The sequence below is a fragment of the Babylonia areolata genome, chromosome 8, assembly GCF_041734735.1.
Source record: "Babylonia areolata isolate BAREFJ2019XMU chromosome 8, ASM4173473v1, whole genome shotgun sequence".
NCBI lineage: Eukaryota > Metazoa > Mollusca > Gastropoda > Neogastropoda > Buccinidae > Babylonia > Babylonia areolata.
The window spans coordinates 46,781,901-46,809,400 of record NC_134883.1 but is presented as its reverse complement, the minus strand read 5'-3'; the positions used below and the strand labels follow the sequence as shown (position 1 = coordinate 46,809,400).

Here is a 27,500-nt window from a genome sequence, read left to right as displayed (position 1 = left end):
TAAACAAGTAACCAGCGCACGACACATACTCTCTATCTACATGCATGATACTATTATTGTTTTCTTCTTCTTCTTCCACCCAACGACCAACATCAGTATGCTGATGAAAATCGTCGTGTTGTGGGAGGTTGCTGTTGGGCGCAATTTAGCGGCTGGACCGGCTGCCGAGGGATGTCCTCGGCTGTTGACTGGTAGGGGAGACGGGGCGCAGGCGGCCTTTCACTCAGCTGGTATGTTCGCATCTCCAGCTAGGCCAATCCGGCTACCGTAGCGGTCCCCGTCGGCCCGGGAATACACCCGACCGGCACAGCCCTAGCCTTCTACAGCACTACTTACCAGTGGATTATGATACACAGATGTCTGTAAGCTGTACTGAATAAAAAATAGTCAAAACAACTAACCCCCACCCCCACGTCAGTCAACTCAGTTTCAGTTTCAGTTTCACTTTCTCAAGGAGGCGTCACTGCGTTCGGACAAATCCATACACGCTACACCACATCTGTTGAGCAGATGCCTAACCAGCAGCATAACCCAACGCGCTTAGTCAGGCCTTGAGTGCATGCTTACATATTTGTGTACCTATGAAAGTGGATTTCATTTTACGTAATTTCGCCAGAGGACAACACTCTCGTTGCCATGGGTTCTTTTTCAGTGCGCCAAGTGCGTGCTGCACACGGGACCTCGGTTTATCGTCTCATCCGAAAGACTAGACGCTCAGTTTGATTTTCCAGTCAAACTTAGGAGAAAGGGCGAGAGCGGGATTCGAACCCACACCCTCACGGACTCTCTGTATTGGCAGCTGACCGTGTTAACCATTCTGCCACCTTCCTCCATGTCACAGTCAACTCAGTGTAGTCATAGCACGGCATACCCATAGACATGTCAAGTTTATGTAGTAGTAAAGCCTGCAGTCCAAGTCTGATAATGATTGTAACTTGGTTGTGCAATGTTCTGATAGTCCTAGACAGTCATTGGATCTACTAATAGTCATTGAGTAGGTATACAAGATATATTCGTGGGCTTTGGGGGGCTTTTTAAACACCTCATTCTTCTTAGCCCCCTCCTCCCTTACCACCCACCAGTTGCATGGAGCTCTAAGTGCATAAAATATGTGTGCAAAAGAAAGAGGTGGTGTACTTGTTTCGAACTGGTTTTGTACCGGTGAAATGACCCGGATTTTCGATAATCACCAGTGACAATCTAAACTGCACAGTTTGAAATGGCTCGGGTCATATGTTGGTGGGAAAATGGACATGAATTATCGCAGGACGCATGCTCGTTAGAAAACTTCCTTTCGATACTGTGATCAAATCGTGATTTGCACATGCAGTGTAATTTTATCTTTCATAACCTTCTGACTGGTCACGTTCAAGGTCGCCGCGTGAGGTCAGGTGAGGTCTGTGATGTACCGCCGCTACAAACGGGAGACTTTCGGTCGGACTGTCCTTGTTCATCCAATCGCAGACAACGACACAAAACCGCCCCCAAAATCCGGCTTGAACACCAATCTACTTCCTTCTCCAGAGTCGTCTGCATCGGACGCTACCATGGCGGGTGGGGAACCAACACAGGATATTTTGGATAAAATTCGTGAAACGGTTGACCATGAGGGGCACGGAGAATCCTTTGTCTTCGTCATTTTTGGCGCTTCGGTGAGCTGGTTTGTTTTAATTGACATCACCTGTCTGAGTGAGTGTGTTGTGGGGGAGTTCTTATCTTGCGTGTGCAATGTGTTTTCCGTGTCATTAGACAACACCACGAAGCAGCGAAGTGTTTACAAAGGCCGGTAGAGTAAAAATTTTCACCCTGCTTCAAAGATGGTTTCGTACTTACATTTGTCCCACAGTGAAATATTTTGTAAAGCTCATGCACTTGTGTCACTTGATATGTGTGCATGCGTGTTCTTGTGTGTGTGTGTGTGAATACAGATTCGATTTTGGAAACGGTCCCACAACACACAGACACATATAATATGCACACACACACACACACACACACACACACAAAGGTGAACCCACACAATTGCACTGGTAGATCAAGTCACCAGTAATGTTTGCTCTCATAAATCGCCTCTACAGCTCTAGGTTCTAGTTATTGAGTATGTCATGAACGAAGCTTTTTTCTTTTCTTTTTTGTCAGTCTACTGATTGTGACATGCTTTGTTGACAGTTGTTCTGGTGGGGAGGGGTTGGAAAAAGGGGATGGAATGTAGGAATTTCCAAGTTGTTTGTTTCAAGAAAATAGCTTTTCTCACATGGGCAACATACTAGATGTTAAAAAAAAAAATTCTTTTTTAACTGAACTCCCACAGCAGGTAAGCCTTGATTTTCTTCCGTGTACAGTGCTAGAAAACTCAATTGGGCCTTGTTAGTGGAATCACATAGAAACACTTATTGAAATCAAATATATCGTTTTGATTCAGTTCATTGTGGGTCAGCAAGTAAGGTACCTTTGTTTCAGTTGGTTAGTTAGTAGTGGTTCTGTATCAGTTAGTAGTACTAAGCAAGTTAATTTCCTAGCTACAGTAGTTGTCAGTTTGGGCGTAGATGTTAGTGAGATTTTTCTTTCAAATTAGTATATATATATATATATATAAGCTTTGTTTTTTTCTTTCTTTTTTTAAATTCAGCGTTCATGTCTATGTTTCTTCATCATAAGCAAAGATGAGCATGAGTTTCACACTGGGTGGGTCTATAGAGTAGATGGTTAATAAGTGCAGTCCAGGTTCCCAAGTGTTGGTGACATTGCAGACGGGTGCAGCTGGTGCTTTCCAGGTGTGGATGGGTTCAGTGATTCTTCTTGTGTTGCTGGCATTTCACAATGGAAGTGCTGCTCCTCTGCTCCTCAAAACAATGGCAGTGACACCAGAGTGGAACTGGTTTTGCCATGCTGAGCGATCGGAGGCTAGAGCTTTCCATGTGTTGGGTCAGTGCCACAGCACTTGAGGGAGGTATCAGAGATTTTTTTTAGTGCTTCTTCTGGACCTCATGGGAGCGCTTTCCTGCATATAGGTTACCATAAAAGTCTTTTAGGGAGGTGCCCACTAGTCTTGTGGACAAAATGTCCAGCACACAAGAGCTAGGGCCTGATCAGTAATGCACATATATATTATATGCTTTCCATCCCAGATTTCTGAAGCAGCTGACATATTTTTTTCATTTTGGGGGGGAGAGGGTGGCGGGGGGGTATGTTTTGAGCAGTTTGCAGTTTTGACCAGCAGAGTAAAAAGAAAACCAGTTTTATTGTGGTGAGAGATATGGAGTGAGATGCTCAACATGTGTCATTGTGTGTGGGCCAGTGTCCAGCAGGTGTTACTGTTTTGTTAGTATGGTTTGCCAAGCAGTCCCAAGAGTGTGTGTGTGTGTGTGTGTGTGTGTGTGTGCAGTTATTGATTATGCAAGAGCAGAGAGGTGACTGATTAACATCAGTCAGAATGCATGTCTTACCTTGCAGACAGCTGTTGCAGACTGATAGCCATTCATGAAGGGCTTCCATGTCACCCTTCACACACACACACACACACACACACACACACACACACACACTCACTCACTCACTCACTCACTCACTCACTCACACACAGAGATAAATGACAGTGCTAATATACTTTTCCTGTGATTTATGTCAGACATTAAGATCAATATAAAAATGTAACATAATTTTAAACAAAAAACTAACACTACAGTAAACAGAGCATAAAGTAAATTTTGGCTTGGTGCTTTTTTCTTGTCCTCCATTGGCTTTGCTGTGTATGTATGTGTGTGTGTGCATTTGTGTGTGCCTGTGTGCATGCTTGTGTGTGGTTTTGTAATAGGCATTGACATACAGCATACATATAAGGGTATGACCATAAGCAACCATTGATACAGCATCATGAATAATGTGTTTGATTAAAGACAACCCAGAGTTTTAAATGCAACATCCATATCAATTTCAAGCTGTTACAGTCAGTCAAGCTGTTACAGTTATATATAAAAAAAAAAAAAAACCCCACCCAAAAACAGTGATACAGTGTGACAGTAACACATTAGCCACTGAACAGAATATATTGTATTATATTTTTATTATATTAGAGATCGGGTATCCCTGAGAGAAGGTGTGTAACCATTTTAAATAGCATCACAGTATCTTAAGATCTTCATACAATATCAAGAAATAAAGATGAATACTGGTAAGTGCACTTGGTAAAGTGTGGAAAGTGTTGTAAGGTCATTGTAGCAAAGCAGTATGTCCAATAACCCAGTAGAGGGCTGTAATTTCTTTGGACTTTTATTTGTTACTGCCCATTGTCCTCAGTGTTTCTGGGGTATGACATCTATGTTGCTCATGTTGACTTCTCTGACACAGCCCTGCCCAGGCTCCAGTGCAGAGTCAGCTCAATTGGTGTACAAGACATCAACAGTGCCTTTTTTTCCCTTTGGAAATCAAGATGTTCTGTCTCCTGGAAATAAAATATACATGAAATGTATTTTGCAGTCATGCAGAAGCTGATTGTGTCAGAAAAAGATGGTGGCTTTTGCTCCTATAAGGCAATCAACTTGAGGCGGTTTCATCAACTGATATATACAGTTCAGTAAAAGATAGGAACAAGGCCACAAACCTTGATCAGTCTTCCAGGACCACTTGTCACAGATCTGCTCACAGGAAAAGCTGATTGACAGAATGATGACACCTTTCTCTCTTGCCTTTGTCTAAACATTTCTGTCATGTTTTGTTCGCTTGTGTCCAGTTCGTTTTTTTAATACAAATTTTTGTTGTCAACAAAAACATTGCTCAGTATGCATTTGTGTGTCTGTCTGTCTGTGCGTCCTTGCACGATTGTGTGTGCGTATGTGTGTGTGCATGCATGAGTGTTTGCTTGCGTGTGTGATTGTGCTTGTGCTTGTGGGTGTGTGTGTGTTTATGAAAGAAACTTTTTTCTTCTGTTCAGGGTGACTTGGCAAAGAAAAAAATCTACCCAACTTTATGGTGAGTCAGTTTACGTTCTGACTGTTATGAAGCTGCTGCTGCTGATAAAAATGCTACATATTGATATGAGATTTAAACAAGCAAATTTACTTTATTCCTGAGAAGAGTGGTGTTATGGCCTAGAAGTAACACGTCAGCCTTGGAAGCGAGAAAATCTGAGTGCACTGGTTCGAATCACGGCACATTTGCCAGTATTTTTTCCCCCCTCTATTAGACCTTGAGTGGTGGTCTAGACGTAAGTCATTCTGAAAAGACAATAAACCGAGGTCCTGCGTGCAGCATGTACTTAGTGCACATAAAAGAACCCACAGCAACAAAAGGGTTATCCCTGGCAAAATTTTGTAGGAAAATCCACTTCAATAGGAAAAACAAATAAACTGCAGGCAGGACAAAATACAAAAAAAAAAGGGTGGCACTCTCAGTGTAGCGATGCGTTCTCCCTGGGGAGAGCAGCCGGAACTTCACACAGAAAAATCTGTGGTGACAAAAATGAGTTATACAAGACAATATACAAGATAATATTATGAAATTGACATATCAGTCTTGATTTTTTAGGTATGGATGATAGATACATGTATGTAGGTTAGGTATTGATGATAGATACATGTATGTAGGTTAGGTATTTATGATAGGTTCATGTATGTAGGTTAGGTATTGATGATAGATACATGTATGTAGGTTAGGTATTGATGATAGGTACATGTATGTAGGTTAGGTATTGATGATGGATACATGTATGTAGGTTAGGTATTGATAGATACATGTATGTAGGTTAGGTATTGATGATACTTGATAGATACATGTATGTTGTAGGTTAGGTATTGATGATAGGTTCATGTATGTAAGTTAGGTATTGATGATAAATTCATGTATGTAGGTTAGGTATTGATGATAGATACATGTATGTAGGTTAGGTATGGATGATGGATACATGTATGTAGGTTAGGTATGGATGATAGATACATGTATGTAGGTTAGGTATGGATAATAGGTACATGTATGTAGGTTAGGTATGGATGATAGGTACATGTATGTAGGTTAGGTATTGATAATAGATACATGTGTGTAGGTTAGGTATTGATGATAGATATATGTATGTAGGTTAGGTATTGATGATAGATACATGTAAGTTAGGTATTGATGATAGATACATGTATGTAGGTTAGGTATTGATGATAGGTACATGTATGTAAGTTAGGTATTGATGATAGGTACATGTATGTAGGTTAGGTGTGGATGATAGGTACATGTATGTAGGTTAGGTATTGATGATAGATACATGTATGTAGGTTAGGTATTGATGATAGGTACATATATGTAGGTTAGGTATGGATGATAGATATATGTATGTAGGTTAGGTATTGATGATAGATACATGTATGTGGGTTAGGTATTGATGATAGATACATGTATGTAGGTTAGGTATGGATGATAGATATATGTATGTAGGTTAGGTATGGATGATAGGTACATGTATGTAGGTTAGGTATGGATGATAGGTACATGTATGTAGGTTAGGTATTGATGATAGATACATGTATGTAGGTTAGGTATGGATGATAGATACATGTATGTAGGTTAGGTATGGATGATAGATACATGTATGTAGGTTAGGTATTGATTGAGAGGACAACATAAATTGATCAGATGTTCAAATGTTGTGATGATAATTGTGTAGAGGTTGATATATTGGATGTTATGATAATTGTGTACAAGTTGATATAATATATTGGATGTTATGATGATAATGGTGTAGAGGTTGATATATATTGGATGTTTTGGAAATGGTGTAGACATAGATGTTGATATATGTTGGATGTTATGATGATGATTAGTGTTAAGGTTTTTGAATATATATTGGATGTTGTGATAATGGTGTAGAGGTTGATAATTGGATGTGATGATGATGATACTGTGGAGGTTGATATATTGGATGTTATCAGTTATGATGATAATGTTGTAGAGGTTGATATATATTGGATGCTATCAGTTATGATGATAATGTTGTAGAGGTTGATATATATTGGATGTTATCAGTTATGATGATAATGGTGTAGAGGTCGATATATATTGGATGTTATCAGTTATGATGATAATGTTGTAGAAGTTGATATATATTGGCTGTTATCAGTTATGATGATAATGGTGTAGAGGTTGATATATATTGGCTGTTATCAGTTATGATGATAATGTTGTAGAGGTTGATATATATTGGCTGTTATCAGTTATGATGATAATGGTGTAGAGGTAGATATATATTGGCTGTTATCAGTTATGATGATAATGGTGTAGAGGTCGATATATATTGGATGTTGACATGATAATGATATAGAAGTTGATATATAAATCATAGTGGATGTTGTCAAGATAATGGTGTAGAGATTGTGTGTGTGTGTGTGTATTAATGAGATACGATTATAATGGTATGGAGATAATCTACAGAATTTTCACTATAATGAAGGCGGTAGAGAAGGGAAAGAAGAAGAAGAAGAGATCGGTATATACTGGATATTGTCATGATAATGATGTAGAATTTGATATATAATGGTGTGGAGGTTGATGTTATAATGCATGTATCAATGTAAATGCAACCTTGCTATGTACCAGTGTAATGTTACTGTGTATCAGTATAAAGTTACTGTGTATCAGTGTAAAGTTAGTGTGTACCTGTGTTAAGTTACTGTGTGTCAGTGAAACAGTGCAGGGTGATGTTTCAGGTGGCTGTTCCGTGATGGACTGTTGCCACCCAAGACATTCTTCATCGGCTATGCACGCAGCAAACTGTCCATGGAGGACGTCAAGAAAAATGTGGTTCCTTTCATGAAGGTTAGAACAACTCCAGGCCAAATGGGCTGTGTGGCCACCTCTTCCTCTGTTAGAACACCTCCATACAAAATGGGGGGTGTGGTCACATCTCTCCTGATGCTGGAAAAGTGCTGGTGCTCAGATCAGAATTAGTTTCTTTGGGGTTTTTTTCTCTTTTTTTTTCCTCTTTTTAAAATTTTTTTTTAAACCAAATTGAGTCCAAGGTCTTGCAACTTTAGTCATTATTGTATCAGTCTTTACAGGCTTTGTTGCTGTGTTAAGGTCTGTGAAATGTTTGTGTTCCAATGTTTGTGGCTTATGTAAAAAAAAAAATTTTTTAAGTTAATGCTTGTAAATATTAAAAAGCAAATTCATATATTTCATTAAAAGCTAGTTGATGCACATCTTTCTTGATTTTTATTCAAGAAAAAGGTTTCATGCAATCATCTCAAGTCATCGAGTGATATTTAGCTATGGATTAGACATAGCTTCTGTGGTCAATGTTTTGATGAGTTGTTCTTCTGTTGTTGTGTGGTCAGTGTTTTGATGAGTTGTTCTTCTGTTGTTTCTCCATGGACAACACTGATGCCTCGAGGATATTTCAGGTGTTGTGTGGTCAGTGTTTTGATGAGTTGTTCTTCTGTTGTTTCTCCATGGACAACACTGATGCCTCGAGGATATTTCAGGTGTTGTGTGGTCAGTGTTTTGAGGAGTTGTTTTTCTGTTGTTTCTCCATGGACAACACTGATGCCTCGAGGATGTTTCAGGTGTTGTGTGGTCAGTGTTTTGAGGAGTTGTTTTTCTGTTGTTTCTCCATGGACAACACTGATGCCTCGAGGATGTTTCAGGTGTTGTGTGGTCAGTGTTTTGAGGAGTTGTTTTTCTGTTGTTTCTCCATGGACAACACTGATGCCTCGAGGATGTTTCAGGTGTTGTGTGGTCAGTGTTTTGAGGAGTTGTTTTTCTGTTGTTTCTCCATGGACAACACTGATGCCTCGAGGATGTTTCAGGTGTTGTGTGGTCAGTGTTTTGAGGAGTTGTTTTTCTGTTGTTTCTCCATGGACAACACTGATGCCTCGAGGATGTTTCAGGTGTTGTGTGGTCAGTGTTTTGAGGAGTTGTTTTTCTGTTGTTGTGTGGTCAGTGTTTTGATGAGTTGTTTTTCTGTTGTTGTGTGTGGTCAGTGTTTTGATGAGTTGTTTTTCTGTTGTTTCTCCATGGACAACACTGATGCCTCAAGGATGTTTCAGGTGAAAAGCGGGGAGGAGGAAAAGCTGAAAATGTTCTTCAAGGTGAATGATTACGTGGCGGGTGCCTATGACAAAACGGATGGCTATGCCGCTCTGAACAAAGCCATCCTGGCCAGGGGTAACTGTAACCGTCTGTTCTACCTGGCTCTGCCCCCCTCGGTGTATGAGTCGGTGACGCTCAACATAAAGGCTGTCTGCATGGCCACCAGGTGAGTGTGCAGGAGTAGTGAGTGATCCTTGCTTTGTACAGTGCCTTATACAATACAGTATCTGTTCGATGATACAGTGATAATGATCCTTGTCTTATACACTACAGTATCTATGGTGCAGTGATGACAGATCCTTGCCTTATACAGTTCAGTTCCTAAAGTGCAGTGATGATAGATCCTTGCCTTATACAATACAATATCTTAGTACAGTGAAAATGATCCTTGTCTTGTACAATTCAGTATGGTGTAATGGAATGCAGGGCAGGTACAGGCAGTAATGCAAACACAGTGTATATATACAATTTCACATTCAGTACAAGATAATACAGTGTAATGATTGAAATTTTGGGCATGACAGTGGTGTGTTTGTGATGTGGACACATGTGTGACGGTGTTAAGTGACAGAAATGATGTGTACACATGTTGTGTCAGTGATGTGTGTTTATGTGTCAATGATATGTATACATGATGTGTCAGTGTACATGTACACATGTGTCAGTGATGTGTATTTATGATGTGTCAGTGATGTGTACACTTGATGTGTCTGTGATGTGTACACTTGATGTGTACACATGATGTGTCTGTGATGTGTACACTTGATGTGTCAGAGATGTGTACACATGTCAATGATGTGTACACATGATGTGTCTGATGTGTATTTATGATGTGTACACATTATGTGTCAGTGATGTGTACACATGATGTGTCAGTGATGTGTATTTATGATGTGTCAGTGATGTGTACACTTGATATGTCAGTGATGTGTACACTTGATGTATCAGTGATGTGTACTCATGGTGTGTCAGCGATGTGTACATCAGTGATGTGTATTTGTTATGTGTCAGTGATGTGTATTTATTATGTGTCAGGGATGTGTATTTATTATGTGTCAAGGATGTGTATTTATTACGTGTCGGTGATGTGTATTTGTTATGTGTCAGTGATGTGTATTTATTATGTGTCAGGGATGTGTATTATGTGTCAGTGATGTGTACACATGACATGTGACAGTGGCAAGTGGACCAGACTGATCGTGGAGAAGCCGTTTGGCCATGACCTAGAGAGCTCCAACAGCCTGTCATCCCACCTGTCCAACTTGTTTCATGAGGAGGAGATCTACCGCATTGACCACTACCTGGGCAAGGAGATGGTGCAGAACCTCATGGTGCTCAGGTCAGTCAGGGCTTCAGCCTCCCGTCTTCCTGCTGTCACTGTAGCTTTGCGGCCACACATGGAATTAGTGATGATAGTTATAGTACATTTATAGTGCTCCCAAACCTCTCAAAGGGATGTATATTAGCACATTAGACACAAAGCATACAAGAACACCCACACACACACATGTTGCCATATTGAAGCAGCCACACAGGTTTCATGTGTACACGCTCTACCACACCTATTGAAGCACACACACTTACAATACTTTCATGACTGTCAGTTTTGATCAGTGCGTCCAACCCATCATTTTCTTGTTGCATTGTGCTGACTGTGCATCGCTGTGTGGACAGTGTGTGTGGTGAAGTGACACACCAGCTGTGTTGTGTGGACAGTGTGTGGTGAAATGACACACCAGCTGTGTGGACAGTGTGTGGTGAAGTGACACACCAGCTGTGTTGTGTGGACAGTGTGTGGTGAAGTGACACACCAGCTGTGTTGTGTGGACAGTGTGTGTTGAAGTGACACACCAGCTGTGTGGACAGTGTGTGTTGAAGTGACACACCAGCTGTGTGGACAGTGTGTGGTGAAGTGACACACCAGCTGTGTTGTGTGGACAGTGTGTGTGTTGAAGTGACACACTAGCTGTGCTATGTGTGCAGGTTTGGCAACAGGATTTTCTCCCCCATCTGGAACCGCGACAACATCGCTAGTGTGGTCATCAGCTTCAAGGAGCCCTTCGGCACACAGGGACGCGGCGGATACTTTGACAACTTCGGCATTATCAGGTGGGATACTGGCTGTTCGTACATTCACGTTAAATGTCCCATGGCCTTTTTAGGCCAGGAGGTCAGTGAATTCACATCCTCTGTGTCTGGGATTCAGCATAAGAAGGCAGGAACAAACCCTCTCTTTCCACCGCTTTGACCTTCCATGACTGAAATCAGGTACCCATTCACACCTAGGTAGAAAAAATTTGAGTAAGGGCTCCTTTCCCAAGGATACAATGCCATGCCAAAACGGGGCCTCGAACCCTGATCACTGGTGAACTGTGGATCAGAAGTCCCACGCCTGTCCATGCATTGTTAACATAGACAAGGGGAAACCTAATTCTAGTCATTTTGCATCTGTCCTGAGTTTTGTGTTGAACTGAACTGGAAGATTGTCATCAGGCCAACACGTCTGGAACACTCCAGATTTACAGAACAGAAAAATGAGTGTTTCCACCATTGCGTGATTGGAAAGTGATATCATAAGAGAAGTTCCTGGTTTGTCTTTTGTGTTCTTGAAATGATGGAATAAGTAATGTTCAGAGTAAGCCTCACAGGCACATGTTTGATACGATTTATCAGTCCATGCATAATGGTGGCAGAAGAGAGTTATAAAAAAAATGTGACAGTGTGAATTGAAGACAAATGTTCTTTTAACAATAATAATCATAACAATAAATGTGTTTATATAACACTGAATCTTGTGTAGAGACACATCAAAGTGTTTTCACACACCAGTCATTCCCACGCATGCACAGCTCTGACTCAAAAGGATGAAGGACAAAAGTTATAGACAAGTGACAGTAGACAGCTAGGGAAACCATGGACGAGAAAGAGTGAGGAGGGGAGGAGTGGGTGTGTGTGTGTGTAGGGGGGGGGGCTGGGGGGGGGGAGGGGCAGAGGGTCTACATTGGAAAGAGAAAGGATTCAAGGCTAGACTTGGAAAGAGCTGAGTGCAGGGATTTGATAAAAAAAAAGAAAAAAGAGGGATGTGTGTAAGGCTGTGTGCTATGTTTGTATTAGGATGTGTGCGAGGATGTGAAATGATGTGTGTGTTGGAATGTGTGAGGATGTGAAACGATGTGTGTGTTGGAATGTGTGTGAGGATGTGTACAATGTGTGTGAGGATGTGAAACGATGTGTGTGTTAGGATGTGTGTGTGAGGATGTGTACAATGTGTGTGAGGATGTGAACAGATGTGTGTGTTAGGATGTGTGTGAGGATGTGTACAATGTGTGTGAGGATGTGTACAGTGTGTGAGGCAGGACAGATGATGCATTGTTCACCACATTAAAGTGAACAGCTGACACATTGCTCTTCTCTTTCAGGGACGTCATGCAGAATCATCTGCTGCAGATCCTCACTCTGGTTGCCATGGAGAAGCCCCCAACCACCGCCTCTGAGGACATTCGTAACGAAAAGGTCAGTGTGTCTCTGTCTCTGTCTGTGTGAATGTATGTGGAGGAACAGTCCCCAGCTGTGGTGTGTGTGGAGGAATAGTCCTCAGCTGTGGTGTGTGGAGGAACAGTCCTCAGCTGTGGTGTGTGTCAAGGAACAGTCCTCAGCTGTGGTGTGTGTCAAGGAACAGTCCTCAGCTGTGGTGTGTGTCAAGGAACAGTCCTCAGCTGTGGTGTGTGTCAAGGAACAGTCCTCAGCTGTGGTGTGTGTGGAGGAACAGTCCCCAGCTGTGGTGTGTGTGGAGGAACAGTCCCCAGCTGTGGTGTGTATGGAGGAACAGTCTCCAGCTGTGGTGTGTGTGGAGGAACAGTCCCCAGCTGTGGTGTGTGTGGAGGAACAGTCCCCAGCTGTGGTGTGTGTGGAGGAACAGTCTCCAGCTGTGGTGTGTATGGAGGAACAGTCTCCAGCTGTGGTGTGTGTGGAGGAACAGTCCCCAGCTGTGGTGTGTGTGGAGGAACAGTCCCCAGCTGTGGTGTGTGTGGAGGAACAGTCCCCAGCTGTGGTGTGTGTGGAGGAACAGTCCCCAGCTGTGGTGTGTGTGGAGGAACAGTCCCCAGCTGTGGTGTGTGTGGGGAGGAACAGTCCCCAGCTGTGGTGTGTGTTAAGGAACAGTCCTCAGCTGTGGTGTGTATGGAGGAACAGTCCCCAGCTGTGGTGTGTATGGAGGAACAGTCCCTAGCTGTGGTGTGTGTGGATGAACAGTCCCCAGCTGTGGTGTGTATGGAGGAACAGTCCCCAGCTGTGGTGTGTATGGAGGAACAGTCTCCAGCTGTGGTGTGTGTCAAAGAACAGTCACCAGAACATTGTGCTGGGGCAGTACAGTACAGTACAATACATGTGGTGTGTGTTACAGTACAGGTGATGTGTGTTACAGGTGGTGTGTGTTACACAGTACATCACAGGTGATGTTTGTTACAGTACAGGTGGTGTGTGGTACAGTACAGGTGGTGTGTGTTACAGTACAGCACAGGTGGTGTGTGTTACAATACAGGTGGTGTATGTTACAGTACAGTACAGCAGAGGTGGTGTGTGTTACAGTACAGGTGATGTGTGTTACTGTACAGTACAGGTGGTGTGTATTACAGTACAGGTGGTGTGTGTTACAGTACAGGTGGTGTGTTACAGGTGAAGGTGCTGAAGAGCATCCAGCCCCCCAGTCAGCAAAACATCGTCCTGGGGCAGTACGTGGGGAACCCTCAGGGAGAGGGTGACGAGAAGGTTGGCTATCTGGACGACTCCACCGTGCCCAATGGTAATGGTGCTCTGTGTGTGTGTGTGTGTGTGTGTGTGTGTGTGTGTGTGTACATGCATTTGTTTGTGCACACTCATGTGTTCATGTTTGGTATTGAAATACTTGATTCAGACATCAAAATTTGAAACAACTTCATGGATCATGTGTGTGAGTGGTCTTCCTCGTTGGCTTTATATGTGGTTTACTTCACTAATGGAATGACTGTTCTTTTATTATTTCTTTTCTTAAAAAAAAATAATTTTAACTTTTTTCTGTCTTATGAGAGCTAGGGGGCAAAATTCTGTACACTGTGTGTTTCAGAGGTTAATATGATTGATTGACATTGATTGCTGTTACTGGTTTTCAGACTCGGTGACCCCGACCTTTGCCACAGCGGTGCTGTTTGTGCAGAACGAGAGGTGGGATGGTGTGCCCTTCATCCTGCGCTGTGGAAAAGGTACTCTCTTCTGTCTGTCTGTTGTCAGGTGTGTACTGTCAATAACAGTCAGATGTGAAGAGTCAGGTGTGTACTGTCAATAACAGTCAGGTGTGTACTGACTTCTGTCTGTGGTCAGGTGTGTACTGTCAGTAACAGTCAGGTGTGTACTGACTTCTGTCTGTAGTCAGGTGTGTACTGTCAGTAACAGTCAGGTGTGTACTGACTTCTGTCTGTAGTCAGGTGTGTACTGTCAGTAACAGTCAGGTGTGTACTGACTTCTGTCTGTAGTCAGGTGTGTACAGTCAGGTGTGTATTGACTTCTGTCTGTAGTCAGGTGTGTACAGTCAGGTGTGTACTGACTTCTGTCTGTGGTCAGGTGTGTACTGTCAGTAACAGTCAGGTGTGTACTGACTTCTGTCTGTAGTCAGGTGTGTACAGTCAGATGTGTATTGACTTCTGTCTGTAGTCAGGTGTGAACAATTAGGTGTGTACTGACATCTGTCTGTGGTCAGGTGTGTACTGTCAGTAACAGTCAGGTGTGTACTGACTTCTGTCTGTAGTCAGGTGTGAACAGTCAGGTGTGTACTGACTTCTGTCTGTGGTCAGGTGTGTACTGTCAGTAACAGTCAGGTGTGTACTGACTTCTGTCTGTAGTCAGGTGTGAACAGTCAGGTGTGTACTGACTGCTGTCTGTTGTCAGGTGTGTACTGTCAGTAACAGTCAGGTGTGTACTAACTTCTGTCTGTAGTCAGGTGTGAACAGTCAGGTGTGTACTGACTTCTGTCTGTAGTCAGGTGTGTACTGTCAGTAACTGTCAGGTGTGCACTGACTTCTGTCTGTAGTCAAGTGTGTACTGTCAATAACAGTCAGGTGTGTACTGACTTCTGTCTGTAGTCAGGTGTGTACTGTCAGTAACTGTCAGGTGTGTACTGACTTCTGTCTGTAGTCAGGTGTGTACTGTCAATAACAGTCAGGTGTGTACTGACTTCTGTCTGTAGTCAGGTGTGTACTGTCAGTAACAGTCAGGTGTGTACTGACTTCTGTCTGTAGTCAGGTGTGTACTGTCAGTAACAGTCAGGTGTGTACTGACTTCTGTCTGTAGTCAGGTGTGAACAGTCAGGTGTGTACTGACTTCTGTCTGTAGTCAGGTGTGTACTGTCAGTAACAGTCAGGTGTGTACTGACTTCTGTCTGTAGTCAGGTGTGTACTGTCAGTAACTGTCAGGTGTGTACTGACTTCTGTCTGTAGTCAGGTGTGTACTGTCAATAACTGTCAGGTGTGTACTGACTTCTGTCTGTAGTCAGGTGTGTACTGTCAATAACTGTCAGGTGTGTACTGACTTCTGTCTGTAGTCAGGTGTGTACTGTCAGTAACTGTCAGGTGTGTACTGACTTCTGTCTGTAGTCAGGTGTGAACAGTCAGGTGTGTACAGTCAGGTGTGTACTGACTTCTGTCTGTAGTCAGGTGTGAACAGTCAGGTATGTACTGACTTCTGTCTGTAGTCAGGTGTGAACAGTCAGGTGTGTACTGTCAGTAGCAGTCAGGTGTGTACAGTCAGGTGTGTACTGACTTCTGTCTGTAGTCAGGTGTGAACAGTCAGGTGTGTACAGTCAGGTGTGTATTGACTTCTGTCTGTAGTCAGGTGTGTACAGTCAGGTGTGTACTGACTTCTGTCTGTGGTCAGGTGTGTACTGTCAATAACAGTCAGGTGTGTATTGACTTCTGTCTGTAGTCAGGTGTGTACTGTCAGTAACTGTCAGGTGTGTACTGACTTCTGTCTGTAGTCAGGTGTGTACTGTCAGTAACTGTCAGGTGTGTACTGACTTCTGTCTGTAGTCAGGTGTGTACTGTCAGTAACTGTCAGGTGTGTACTGACTTCTGTCTGTAGTCAGGTGTGTACTGTCAGTAACTGTCAGGTGTGTACTGACTTCTGTCTGTAGTCAGGTGTGTACTGTCAGTAACAGTCAGGTGTGTACCTGTAGTCAGGTATTCAGTGGCTGTATGGTTTACAGCACTGGATTCTCATCTGTGTTTCTAGAGTTCAGGCCCAGGTTTGGGTACACCTGGTGGGTTATGAGTGGAGATTTTTCTGATCTCTCTGGTCAACATGTGTGTAGACCTGCCAGTGTTTGAATTCCCTTCATGCGTATACACAATACCCACAGCTCAAAACATCCTTATCACCTTTCACACCCACCACCACACTGTCATGCAGAAGATCAAATAGGCATGTTGAAGGTCCTATAATTCATGTCAGTATTCGATGGGTTATGGAAACTGGAACACACCCAGCATGCACACCCCCGAAAATAGAGTATGGCTGCCTACATAGTACATGGCAGGGTAAAAAAAAAACAAAAAAAACCGGTCATGATGCGTTTAAAAGCTCACTCGTACGTTGGAGTGAATGTGGGAGATGCAGCCCACGAACATAGAATTCAATCAAATGAGCAACAGGAATGTGGCCTGACTCAACCAGATGCAAAGTGAAGAACAAAACTAATCATGTGCACAATCTGTTGTGATCATTTTAACTACCTGTCATCTTGTTGTTAGACTGTTTATAGCCATCTGAAACCATGGAGTGACAATGAACATGTGAAAGGCAGTGGCAAAATGTCCATGTTTTTCTATACATACTGTGCATGATGCAGTGTGTAACTCAGAACTGTGTCCCCAGCACTGAAAGACAATGCATGGTGCAGTGTGTGAGAACTATATTCCCAGCACTGAACAAGCGCAAGGCAGTGAGCAAATGTTTATGATTTTCTATACATAATGTAGGTAGGTCCAGCCGCTATGTAATGCTGTGTAACTATGGCTGACAGATCATATTTTTATCACTTTTCACTTCGCCCTAGCAAGCGCAGTACTACTTACATCGAGCTGAAAAATATATCAGAAAATAAAACCATCCTTGTTCGCTCCTCTAAGTGTTTCAGTTTTTTACGTGTAAGGCAGTGCGAGCAAAACTGATCGCCCGAAGTGGAGCAACTTTCGCTCTTCAAAATGCAGAGCAATAAAGAAGTTTGTCGACATCTGCTTCTGGTCTGTGAGGGTTGGTGACAAAAATAGGTTATGGACATCGCTCCTTACAACCAGTCGAGTTAAGAGACCTGTCAAATTAAAGATTACGTTCTCTACTTTTACGTGGGCTAAGTTTCCAGTTGATTTATTTTACTCGATTTTTAAAAAAATGTGGCTCAAAATATACCTGTTTTTGTTGACGCTCTACTGCACTTCCAGACAAATTAAATCTTCTAGTCAAACCCACCACTGAAAAGTTCATTCTTTCTTCTTTAAAATGCTTTATAAAATGACCCGAAAGTTTTTAAGGAGCAACATTCCATTTAACGAAAACGTGGAGACCTTGTATTTTTTATGCCACTGATCAACTAGATATTTATTTTTAGATCTGCGGTTTCAATGCCCGGTTTCATGGAAGTCTTGTAGCACAGCTCAACATATTTGAGGTTTTGATTCAAATATAAGGGGAATTTTTTTTTATTTGGAAACCAACTTTACATTACTTAATTTAGTGAGTATTTGAATGATTGGTTTCATAATTTTAGTTAATATCATCGTTTTCTGTTCTGAAACAGTTTTCTTTCTGACAATGAAAGACAGCCAAGAACTCTGTCAAAATAGCAGATGAATTTTTCAATGAGAAGTAAAGTTGGTCTTGTTCAACTTTGTGATCGCACAACATACTAACTCTATTTTCTTACTTATGTTTTATTTCACACACACACACACACACACACACACACACACACACACACACACACATATATATATATATAGAGAGAGAGAGAGAGAGAGAAGAAAACCTAATCAAAATAACACTACCAGGGGTACATTTGATGCTGTATTGTAAGACTGTTGTTTCCTTTCAACCTTTTTATACTTCAGCACTGATACGGAGCATGCATTAGTTCAGCTGGATGTCTGTATTTTAGAACTGGTACGATCAGCTGTGCTGATTAATAGTTAATAATGATGTATAAACAAGAAAATAATTACATCAAGTGATGCATACATATTGATTTTGAAACACACGCACGCACGCACGCACACAATCCTGAACAATATCTAAAAGGAGAATCATTTTTTAGCATGATGGAGCACATTGTCCCCAATCGTCTTGAATAAAGCTTTTTTTTCTTATAATCTTATCAAAATCTGTCATTTATCAAGATTTATTAACATTTGCTGTCTTGTAAGTCTACAGTCTTTCCAGAACCTGAAAATATCTTAAAAGTTTCTGTAGATGCAATAGTTTTTGAGTTTCAGTCATTTTAGTAATGATACCATCAAAACTGCAGGATCTGACATGCAGAAAATAAGCATTTTCCTCAGAATTCATGACACTGGCATTCAGCCAATAACATTAACAGCAAGCTAAAAAAAAAAATCAGGTCTGCTGCGTACTATATAGATCATATATGAAGAGTTTTGACTATGAGAATGCATTAGTAGCAGTTCTACACAGGTTCCAAAATGCCATTTGTGAGACTGTCAAAAATCGCAGATTTTTTTTTTGAAAATTCAAAACTCTGTATCTCAAAAACTATTTGAGATATTGTTTTGAAATTTGGTTGTGGCATCTTACTTTACTGCACTCCTTCATTCTTGCAGATATGAGGCTTCTGCTATGAATATGAAAATTTGGCCAGACCTACCAACATACAGTGCATAGTGCAATGTCTCAGACCTATGTCCTCAGCACTGAACGAGCGGAAGGCAGAGGTGCGGCTTCAGTTCCGTGATGTGGCGGGCGACATCTTCCCCTCGGGGGAGGTGAAGCGTAACGAGCTGGTCATCAGGGTGCAGCCTGACGAGGCCGTCTACCTCAAGATGATGACCAAGACCCCCGGCATGACCTTTGACACGCACGAAACGGAGCTGGACCTCAGCTACAACAGTCGCTACAAGGTGAGGGGGAGAGCAGGGGAGGGGGGTGGGTAGAGGGGTCATTACTAATGTTGTAGAAAGAAAGAGATGTGTTGGGGTGTGCAGAAGTGGTTACTGTCATTCAAAGAGGTGTTTACAGTTTGTTGGCTGTTGGTCACGGGGAGGGGGATGTGGGGGTCACGGCTGTTGGTCACGGGGAGGGGGATGTGGGGGTCACGGCTGTTGGTCACGGGGAGGGGGATGTGGGGGGTCACAGCTGTTGGTCACGGGGAGGGGGATGTGGGGGTCATGGATGTTGGTCAGGGGGAGGGGGACGTGGGGGGTCACGGCTGTTGGTCACGAGGAGGGGGATGTGGGGGGTCACGCTGTTGGTCAAGAGGAGGGGGGGGTGGGGGTCACGGCTGTTGGTCACGGGGAGGGGATGTGGGGGTCACGGCTGTTGGTCATGGGGAGGGGGACGTGGGGGTCACGGCTGTTGGTCACGGGGAGGGGGGTGTGGGGGTCACGGCTGTTGGTCACGGGGAGGGGGACGTGGGGGTCACGGCTGTTGGTCACGGGGAGGGGGATGTGGGGGTCACGGCTGTTGGTCACGGGGAGGGGGGTGTGCGGGTCACGGGGAGGGGGACGTGGGGGGAGGGGGACGTGGGGGTCATGGGGAGGGGACGTGGGGGTCACGGGGAGGGGGACGTGGGGGTCATGGCTGTTGGTCACGGGGAGGGGGACGTGGGGGTCACAGGGAGGGGGATGTGGGGGTCACGGGGAGGGGGACGTGGGGGGTCACGGCTGTTGGTCACAGGGAGGGGGATGTGGGGATCACACGGGTTAAGGAATCGTTCCTCAGACACCTCCATACACACCAAGGCAATAACACAGATACAAATTAGTTCAGTGTGGAGTTTATTAATTAAAAAAATAAATGGGGGGGGGGGGGGGGGAGAAAAGAAATGTGTCACCACTGTAAGGTGGAGAAGAATGTCACAGTAGTCACTTGGTCTCACAGATTTTCTACACAATGATACTTAGCTTTGTTGAGTCCTGCCTGCTTCAGTTCTGCATGTTGTGGACAAAGTTAGTGTTTGGCGTTCTTCCCTGTAGGTTGAAGCTTGTGGCTGGAGATTTCAGCTGGGAATGGGAGTTCAGGTAGTTGACACTGGAACCCACAATGTTGGTTGGTGCTGTAGGTTGGTTGGTGCTAGGTTATAGATGATTGACACCTGGTGTGTCACCTGACAGGTGTACCTAGGATGCAGATGATTGACACCTGTTGTGTTATCTGACAGGTGTACATAGGTTATAGATGATTGACACCTGTTGTGTTATCTGACAAGTGTACCTAGGTTACATATGATTCACACCTGTTGTGTTACCTGACAGGTGTACCTAGGTTACAGATGATTGACACCTGTTGTGTTATCTGACAGGTGTACCTAGGTTACATATGATTGACACCTGTTGTGTTACCTGACAGGTGTACCTAGGTTACAGATGATTGACACCTGTTGTGTTACCTGACAGGTGTACCTAGGTTACAGATGATTGACACCTGTTGTGTTACCTGACAGGTGTACCTAGGTTACATATGATTCACACCTGTTGTGTTACCTGACAGGTGTACCTAGGTTACAGATGATTCACACCTGTTGTGTTACCTGACAGGTGTACCTAGGTTACAGATGATTGACACCTGTTGTGTTACCTGACAGGTGTACCTAGGTTACAGATGATTGACACCTGTTGTGTTACCTGACAGGTGTACATAGGTTACAGATGATTGACACCTGTTGTGTTACCTGACAGGTGTACCTAGGTTACAGATGATTGACACCTGTTGTCTCCTAACAGGACTGCAAGTTGCCTGACGCCTATGAGCGGTTGATCCTGGACGTGTTCATGGGGTCCCAGATCCACTTTGTCAGGTCTGACGAGCTGTACGAGGCCTGGAGAATCTTCACCCCCCTCCTGCACCACATTGAGGCCAACAAACCCAAACCCATCCCCTACAAATATGGCAGGTAGGTCACAGCTGTTGTACACCCATGAAAACCTAGCTTTGTCATGTGTGCTATGATCTGTACCTCAGAAATCTGTCTGTGTTGTTTTGGGAAAGGTTCCATTAACATCTGTGTTGTGGTCTTTATTTGATTTCTCATAAAAGTACTTTGTGTTATTTAGAAAGGTTCCATCAACATATGTGTTGTGGTCTTTACGTGAATTTTCATAAAAGTACTTTGTGATATCTATAAAGGTTCCTTTAATTAACTATTAGTGGTCTGGTCTTTCCCTTGTAATTCTGCACAGTGCTATCTGTGAAGAGGTACCATTAACCTGTTCAGCGCCACTGATTAGCCATCAGCTGACAGCACACAGTGCTTTCCTACTGCCATAAAGCTGGCAGTTCACAGCATGCATCTCTTCCAGTTGGTTTTTTTTTCATTTCTGAGTTTAGTTCAATAGCACAAAAATGTTCTGTATAAAAATGGTGTTTAAATGAGTCTTGGTGAGGAAGAAGACCTGTTTCTTCACAATAACAATGTGTTAACTGGACCACGTGGAAGGCATGTGAAAGGGGATCTGCCCCATATACACAATAAAGGCATTGTGTCACTGTGTGCGATGTGTCACTGTGTGCGATGTGTCACTGTGTGTGACTGTCACCATGTACCATGCCCACCACTGTTGTTGTGTGTGTCACTGTGTGTGATGTGTCACTGTGTGTGATGTGTCACTGTATGCGATGTGTCACTGTGTGTGATTGTGTCACTGTGTGTGACTGTCACCATGTACCATGCCCACCACTGTTGTTGTGTGTGTCACTGTGTGTGATGTGTCACTGTGTGTGATGTGTCACTGTATGTGATGTGTCACTGTGTGTGATGTGTCACTGTATGTGATGTGTCACTGTGTGTGATGTGTCACTGTGTGTGATGCGTCACTGTATGTGATGTGTCACTGTGTGTGATGTGTCACTGTGTGTGATTGTGTCACTGTGTGTGATGTGTCACTGAGTGTGACTGTCACCATGTACCATGCCCATCACTGTTGTTGTGTGTGTCACTGTGTGTGATGTGTCACTGTGTGTGTTGTGTCACTGTGAGTGATGTGTCACTGTATGCGATGTGTCACTGTGTGTGTTGTGTCACTGTGTGTGATGTGTCACTGAGTGTGACTGTCACCATGTAGCATGCCCACCACTGTTGCTGTGTGTGTGATGTGCCAGTGACACACCGGGTGCAATGGATGATGGCAGTGGGTAGTAAAGTGGCGTGTTGTTGCTGTTTTCAGTCGTGGTCCCAAAGAGTCGGATGAGCTGATTGGTCGCAATGACTTCTCCTATACAGGCACCTATCAGTGGGCCCCGCGCCTCAACTGACATCTGACATTTGTCCTCTCACCTGTCCACCCTGTTGTCTGCCGGGGACAGTTGATGTAGACATTCTCCACTGTCTGTGTGTGCTTGGACATACAGTACCTGTAGACATTCTCCACTGTCTGTGTGTGCTTGGACATACAGTATCCCTTGCCTTCTGTGCTTGTTTTTGTTTGTTTTGTTTTTTTTTTGAGAAGGGGGAAGGGGTGACTCAAGACTCAACTCATGACTCAGCTCTTTATTGGCTTCACATAAAAGAAATAGGAATTGGGTGGGGATTGTGCATGGGCAGGGTGTCTGTTGACACAGAAATCTACGTCCCTGACGCTCTGGAAATGGAAAAGATGCTGTGCTTGTTGTTGAGGGGGTCCCTGAAGCATTAAGAAATGACAGAATTAACACATGGGCAGTCAAAGTCCTGTGTGGGAGCTTCAGTCTGGTGTTCACATCACCTGCTACAAAACTGTCTTTTCACCTTTTTGTTGGCCCCCTAACCTGGTGTAATCCATACCTAGATTATGACTGGAAGGTACGCCTGCCTTTGCATAAATGTAGCAACGCAGATTTGCTGAGAATGTGCTGTGTTAGACCCACCCACTGATGGTGGTCAGGGACCCCCCAGGTTGTAAACTTGTCAGAAGCCATGCAGGGTACTTTTTTTCTCCCCCCCATTCTTTGGTGCCAGGTTACATGTTTGTTGATTCCTCTGTGTTCTCTGTTTGACGTGTGAAGCCTTAAGTGTCAGTTTACACATATGTAAAATCCATATGTAAAATGTTTGGCATGTGAAGCCTGGTGTGTCAGTGGTGATGGTGATGTCAGCTGACTTCTGTTTCCTTCTGTGCTGACCAGCATGCTGTGCTGTCCTCTGTCTGTCTGTCTGTCTGTCAGTCCCTTCATGCTGTGTTGTTCCTTGGTGCTGTCCTCTGTCTGTCTGTCTGTCTGTCAGTCCCTTCATGCTGTGTTGTTCCTTGGTGCTGTCCTCTGTCTGTCTGTCTGTCTGTCCCTTCATGCTGTGTTGTTCCTTGGTGCTGTCCTCTGTCTGTCTGTCTGTCTGTCCCTTCATGCTGTGTTGTTCCTTGGTGCTGTCCTCTGTCTGCCTGTCTGTCTGTCTGTCCCTTCATGCTGTGTTGTTCCTTGGTGCTGTCAGTGTCCTCTGCCTGTCTGTCTGTCTGTCTGTCCCTTCATGCTGTGTTGTTCCTTGGTGCTGTCAGTGTCCTCTGTCTGTCTGTCTGTCTGTCTGTCTGTCCCTTCATGCTGCGCTAGTCTACCTCCCCACTTACAACGTGGTGTACACCTGGCCATGCATGTTCTGTACCAACACTCCTCCATCAGACATCATATCTCCGTGCTCCCACTGGCTTCCTCTGTCAGACATCATACTCCTGGCTTCCTCTGTCAGACATCATACTCCTGGCTTCCTCTGTCAAACATATCCCTGGCTTCCTCTGTCAAACATCATATCCCTGGCTTCCTCTGTCAGACATCATATCCCTGGCTTCTGTCAAACATCATATCCCTGGCCTCCTCTGTCAAACATATCCCTGGCTTCCTCTGTCAAACATCATATCCCTGGCTTCCTCTGTCAGACATCATATCCCTGGCTTCTTCTGTCAAACATCATATCCCTGGCTTCTGTCAAACATCATATCCCTGGCTTCCTCTGTCAGACATCATATCCCTGGCTTCCTCTGTCAAACATCATATCCCTGGCCTCCTCTGTCAAACATCATATCCCTGGCTTCTGTCAAACATCATATCCCTGGCTTCCTCTGTCAAACATCATATCCCTGGCCTCCTCTGTCAAACATATCCCTGGCTTCTTCTGTAAAACATCATACCCCTGGCTTCTTCTGTCAGATATCATATCTTCATGCTCCCACTGGCTTCTTCTGCCAAACATATCTTCATGCTCCCACTGGCTTCCTCCTGGTAATATCTAAGCTTTGGTTCAGTGTTTCGTTATGGTACAAATTGTTTTAACGAGTAATAGCACTATTTTAGGATATAATGCTGTATATGTGTGAAAGACAGATTATTTGTGCCGAATACAACATTGTTTGAGAGTAATTATAACATTCCACTCTCTGTTCATCCATTCTGTTGAAGACAGACAACTCACAGAGCACTGAAAAATGCTCTTGTTTTCATTGTTCGTTCCAGTGTCTGTGATGTCAAGAGACTGCATGCCACAGTTCTCAGTTGTTACTGATAATTCTAGTGTCTGTATCTACAGAACTAAGCAGTACATTAGTGATCATTCCAGTGTCTGTATCTACAGAACTAAGAAATACATTGCTGATCATTCCACTATCTACAGAACTAAGCAATACATTACTGATCATTCCACTGACTATCTACAGAACTAAGCAATACATTACTGATCATTCTAGTGTCTGTATGTACAGAACTAAACAATACATTACTGATCATTCCAGTGTCTGTATCTACAGAACTAAGCAATACATTACTGATCATTCCAGTGTCTGTATCTACAGAACTAAGCAATACATTACTGATCATTCCACTGACTATCTACAGAACTAAACAATACATTACTGATCATTCCAGTGACTGTATCTACAGAACTAAACAATACATTACTGATCATTCCACTATCTACAGAACTAAGCAATACATTACTGATCATTCCAGTGTCTGTATCTACAGAACTAAGCAATACATTACTGATCATTCCACTATCTACAGAACTAAGCAATACATTACTGATCATTCTAGTGTCTGTATATACAGAACTAAGCAATACATTACTGATCATTCCAGTGACAGTATCTACAGAACTAAGCAATACATTACTGATCATTCCAGTGACTGTATCTACAAAACTAAGCAATACCTTACTGATCATTCTAGTGTCTGTATATACAGAACTAAGCAATACATTACTGATCATTCCAGTGACAGTATCTACAGAACTAAGCAATACATTACTGATCATTCCAGTGACTGTATCTACAAAACTAAGCAATACCTTACTGATCATTCTAGTGTCTGTATATACAGAACTAAGCAATACATTACTGATCATTCCAGTGACAGTATCTACAGAACTAAGCAATACATTACTGATCATTCCAGTGACTGTATCTACAAAACTAAGCAATACCTTACTGATCATTCTAGTGTCTGTATATACAGAACTAAACAATACATTACTGATCATTCCAGTGACTGTATCTACAGAACTAAGCAATACATTACTGATCATTCCAGTGACTGTATCTACAAAACTAAGCAATACCTTACTGATCATTCTAGTGTCTGTATATACAGAACTAAGCAATACATTACTGATCATTCCAGTGTCTGTATCTACAGAACTAAGCAATACATCACTGATCATTCCAGTGTATGTATCTACAGAACTAAGCAATACATTACTGATCATTCAAGTGACTGACTATCTACAGAACCAAGCAATACATTACTGATCATTCCAGTGTCTGTATCTACAGAACTAAGCAATACATTATGGATCATTCCAGTGACTGTATCTACAGAACAAAGCAGTATGTTACCATCATTCTGGTGGCAGTATACTACAGAGAACTATGTACCTGATCCATTGCAATTTAGCATTGGCTGTGATGTGGGAAGCCAGGAGACTGTACAGCAGCTCCCAGCAGTGACTGACTTAACCAGTCCATCAGCTATAGCAGGCTGCTGAAGAAATGATGCAAAATATTCTTTCTCTATTCTGTTGTATATAATTGATATATTGAAAACCATAAGCTTTCACATGGACATGCTCTTTCTTCATTGGTTACTCCACAGCTGTCACACACAGTATTTCTTTGTTCCATCAACAGCTGATGACTATTAACCCCTTCATTGCTGCTGACAAGTAGGCACTTCAGTGGAGGGCTGTCACCTCACTGATGTAGACTGAACTGACAGTCAGGATGTCACCTCACTGATGTAGACTGAACTGACAGTCAGGATGTCACCTCACTGATGTAGACTGAACTGACACTCAGGATGTCAGTCACCTCACTGATGTAGACTGAACTGACAGTCAGGATGTCACCTCACTGATGTAGACTGAACTGACAGTCAGGATGTCACCTCACTGATGTAGACTGAACTGACAGTCAGGATGTCACCTCACTGATGTAGACTGAACTGACAGTCCGGATGTCAGTCACCATCCTGTATTTGGACTTGTTCCTGTGGGGATTACATTTCTTCAGCAAAACCAGTACCCCACCTAAGACTACACAAGTAGTATTTGCACTGATAAATCTGATCTTTTTTTTTTTTTTTTTTTTTTTTACCATGACTCTGCAGTCATGGGGATTAGGGATAACTGAACAATGCGCTCTCCTCGCTGATCTATTCCATCACCTATTATTGGTTGATAAGTGAAAAATGTTTGCAATCAGAAAGACAGAAAGAAAGATGACATTATAGCACTAACAAAATGAGTGAGTAACCAAAAGAAAAAGAGAAACCAAAGACAGATATGAAGAGAAATTATGTTTATACCTGTCAGTTGCTGTCACAATGCTAAACACACATTGAAGGCTTGGTGTGTGATTGTATGGGGTACTTGTATTTATTGTGTCCATGTACTGCTCTTTGTAAACTGTCCACTACAAACTGTATCGGTAACTGTACTTATTGTGTCCATGTACTGCTCTGTGTAAACTGTCCACTGCAAACTATAGGTAACTGTACTTATTGTGTCCATGTACTGCTCTGTGTAAACTGTCCACTGCAAACTATAGGTAACTGTACTTATTGTGTCCATGTACTGCTCTTTGTAAACTGTCCACTACAAACTATAGGTAACTGTACTTATTGTGTCCATGTACTGCTCTTTGTAAACTGTCTACTACAAACTGTATGTGTGGCTTCTGACTGCTGATGAAATCTTGGTTCCTGCTGTCTCTGATACTTTAATTTATAATTCA

General features: G+C 43.0%; 1 protein-coding gene across 2 annotated transcripts in view; it reads left to right on the top strand.

The window, feature by feature from the left end:
- The first annotated feature begins 1,239 nt into the window (after nucleotides 1–1,239).
- Nucleotides 1,240–27,500, top strand: part of LOC143284874 (glucose-6-phosphate 1-dehydrogenase-like) — a 36,902-nt gene continuing 10,641 nt past the window's right edge. Inside the window, exons 1-12 of one of the 2 annotated variants that reach the window (XM_076591986.1) lie at nucleotides 1,240–1,652; nucleotides 4,931–4,968; nucleotides 7,686–7,794; nucleotides 9,024–9,232; nucleotides 10,244–10,405; nucleotides 11,050–11,175; nucleotides 12,486–12,579; nucleotides 13,741–13,867; nucleotides 14,214–14,303; nucleotides 19,012–19,220; nucleotides 21,042–21,211; nucleotides 22,482–27,500. The exon at nucleotides 22,482–27,500 is cut by the window's right edge and continues 729 nt beyond it. In XM_076591986.1, the coding sequence (XP_076448101.1) occupies nucleotides 1,404–1,652; nucleotides 4,931–4,968; nucleotides 7,686–7,794; nucleotides 9,024–9,232; nucleotides 10,244–10,405; nucleotides 11,050–11,175; nucleotides 12,486–12,579; nucleotides 13,741–13,867; nucleotides 14,214–14,303; nucleotides 19,012–19,220; nucleotides 21,042–21,211; nucleotides 22,482–22,569 (1,671 nt within the window). In that variant the 5' untranslated portion in view covers nucleotides 1,240–1,403 and the 3' untranslated portion in view covers nucleotides 22,570–27,500. The remainder of the gene's footprint in view (nucleotides 1,653–4,930; nucleotides 4,969–7,685; nucleotides 7,795–9,023; nucleotides 9,233–10,243; nucleotides 10,406–11,049; nucleotides 11,176–12,485; nucleotides 12,580–13,740; nucleotides 13,868–14,213; nucleotides 14,304–19,011; nucleotides 19,221–21,041; nucleotides 21,212–22,481) is intronic. The other variant, XM_076591984.1, reaches the window with a different exon arrangement.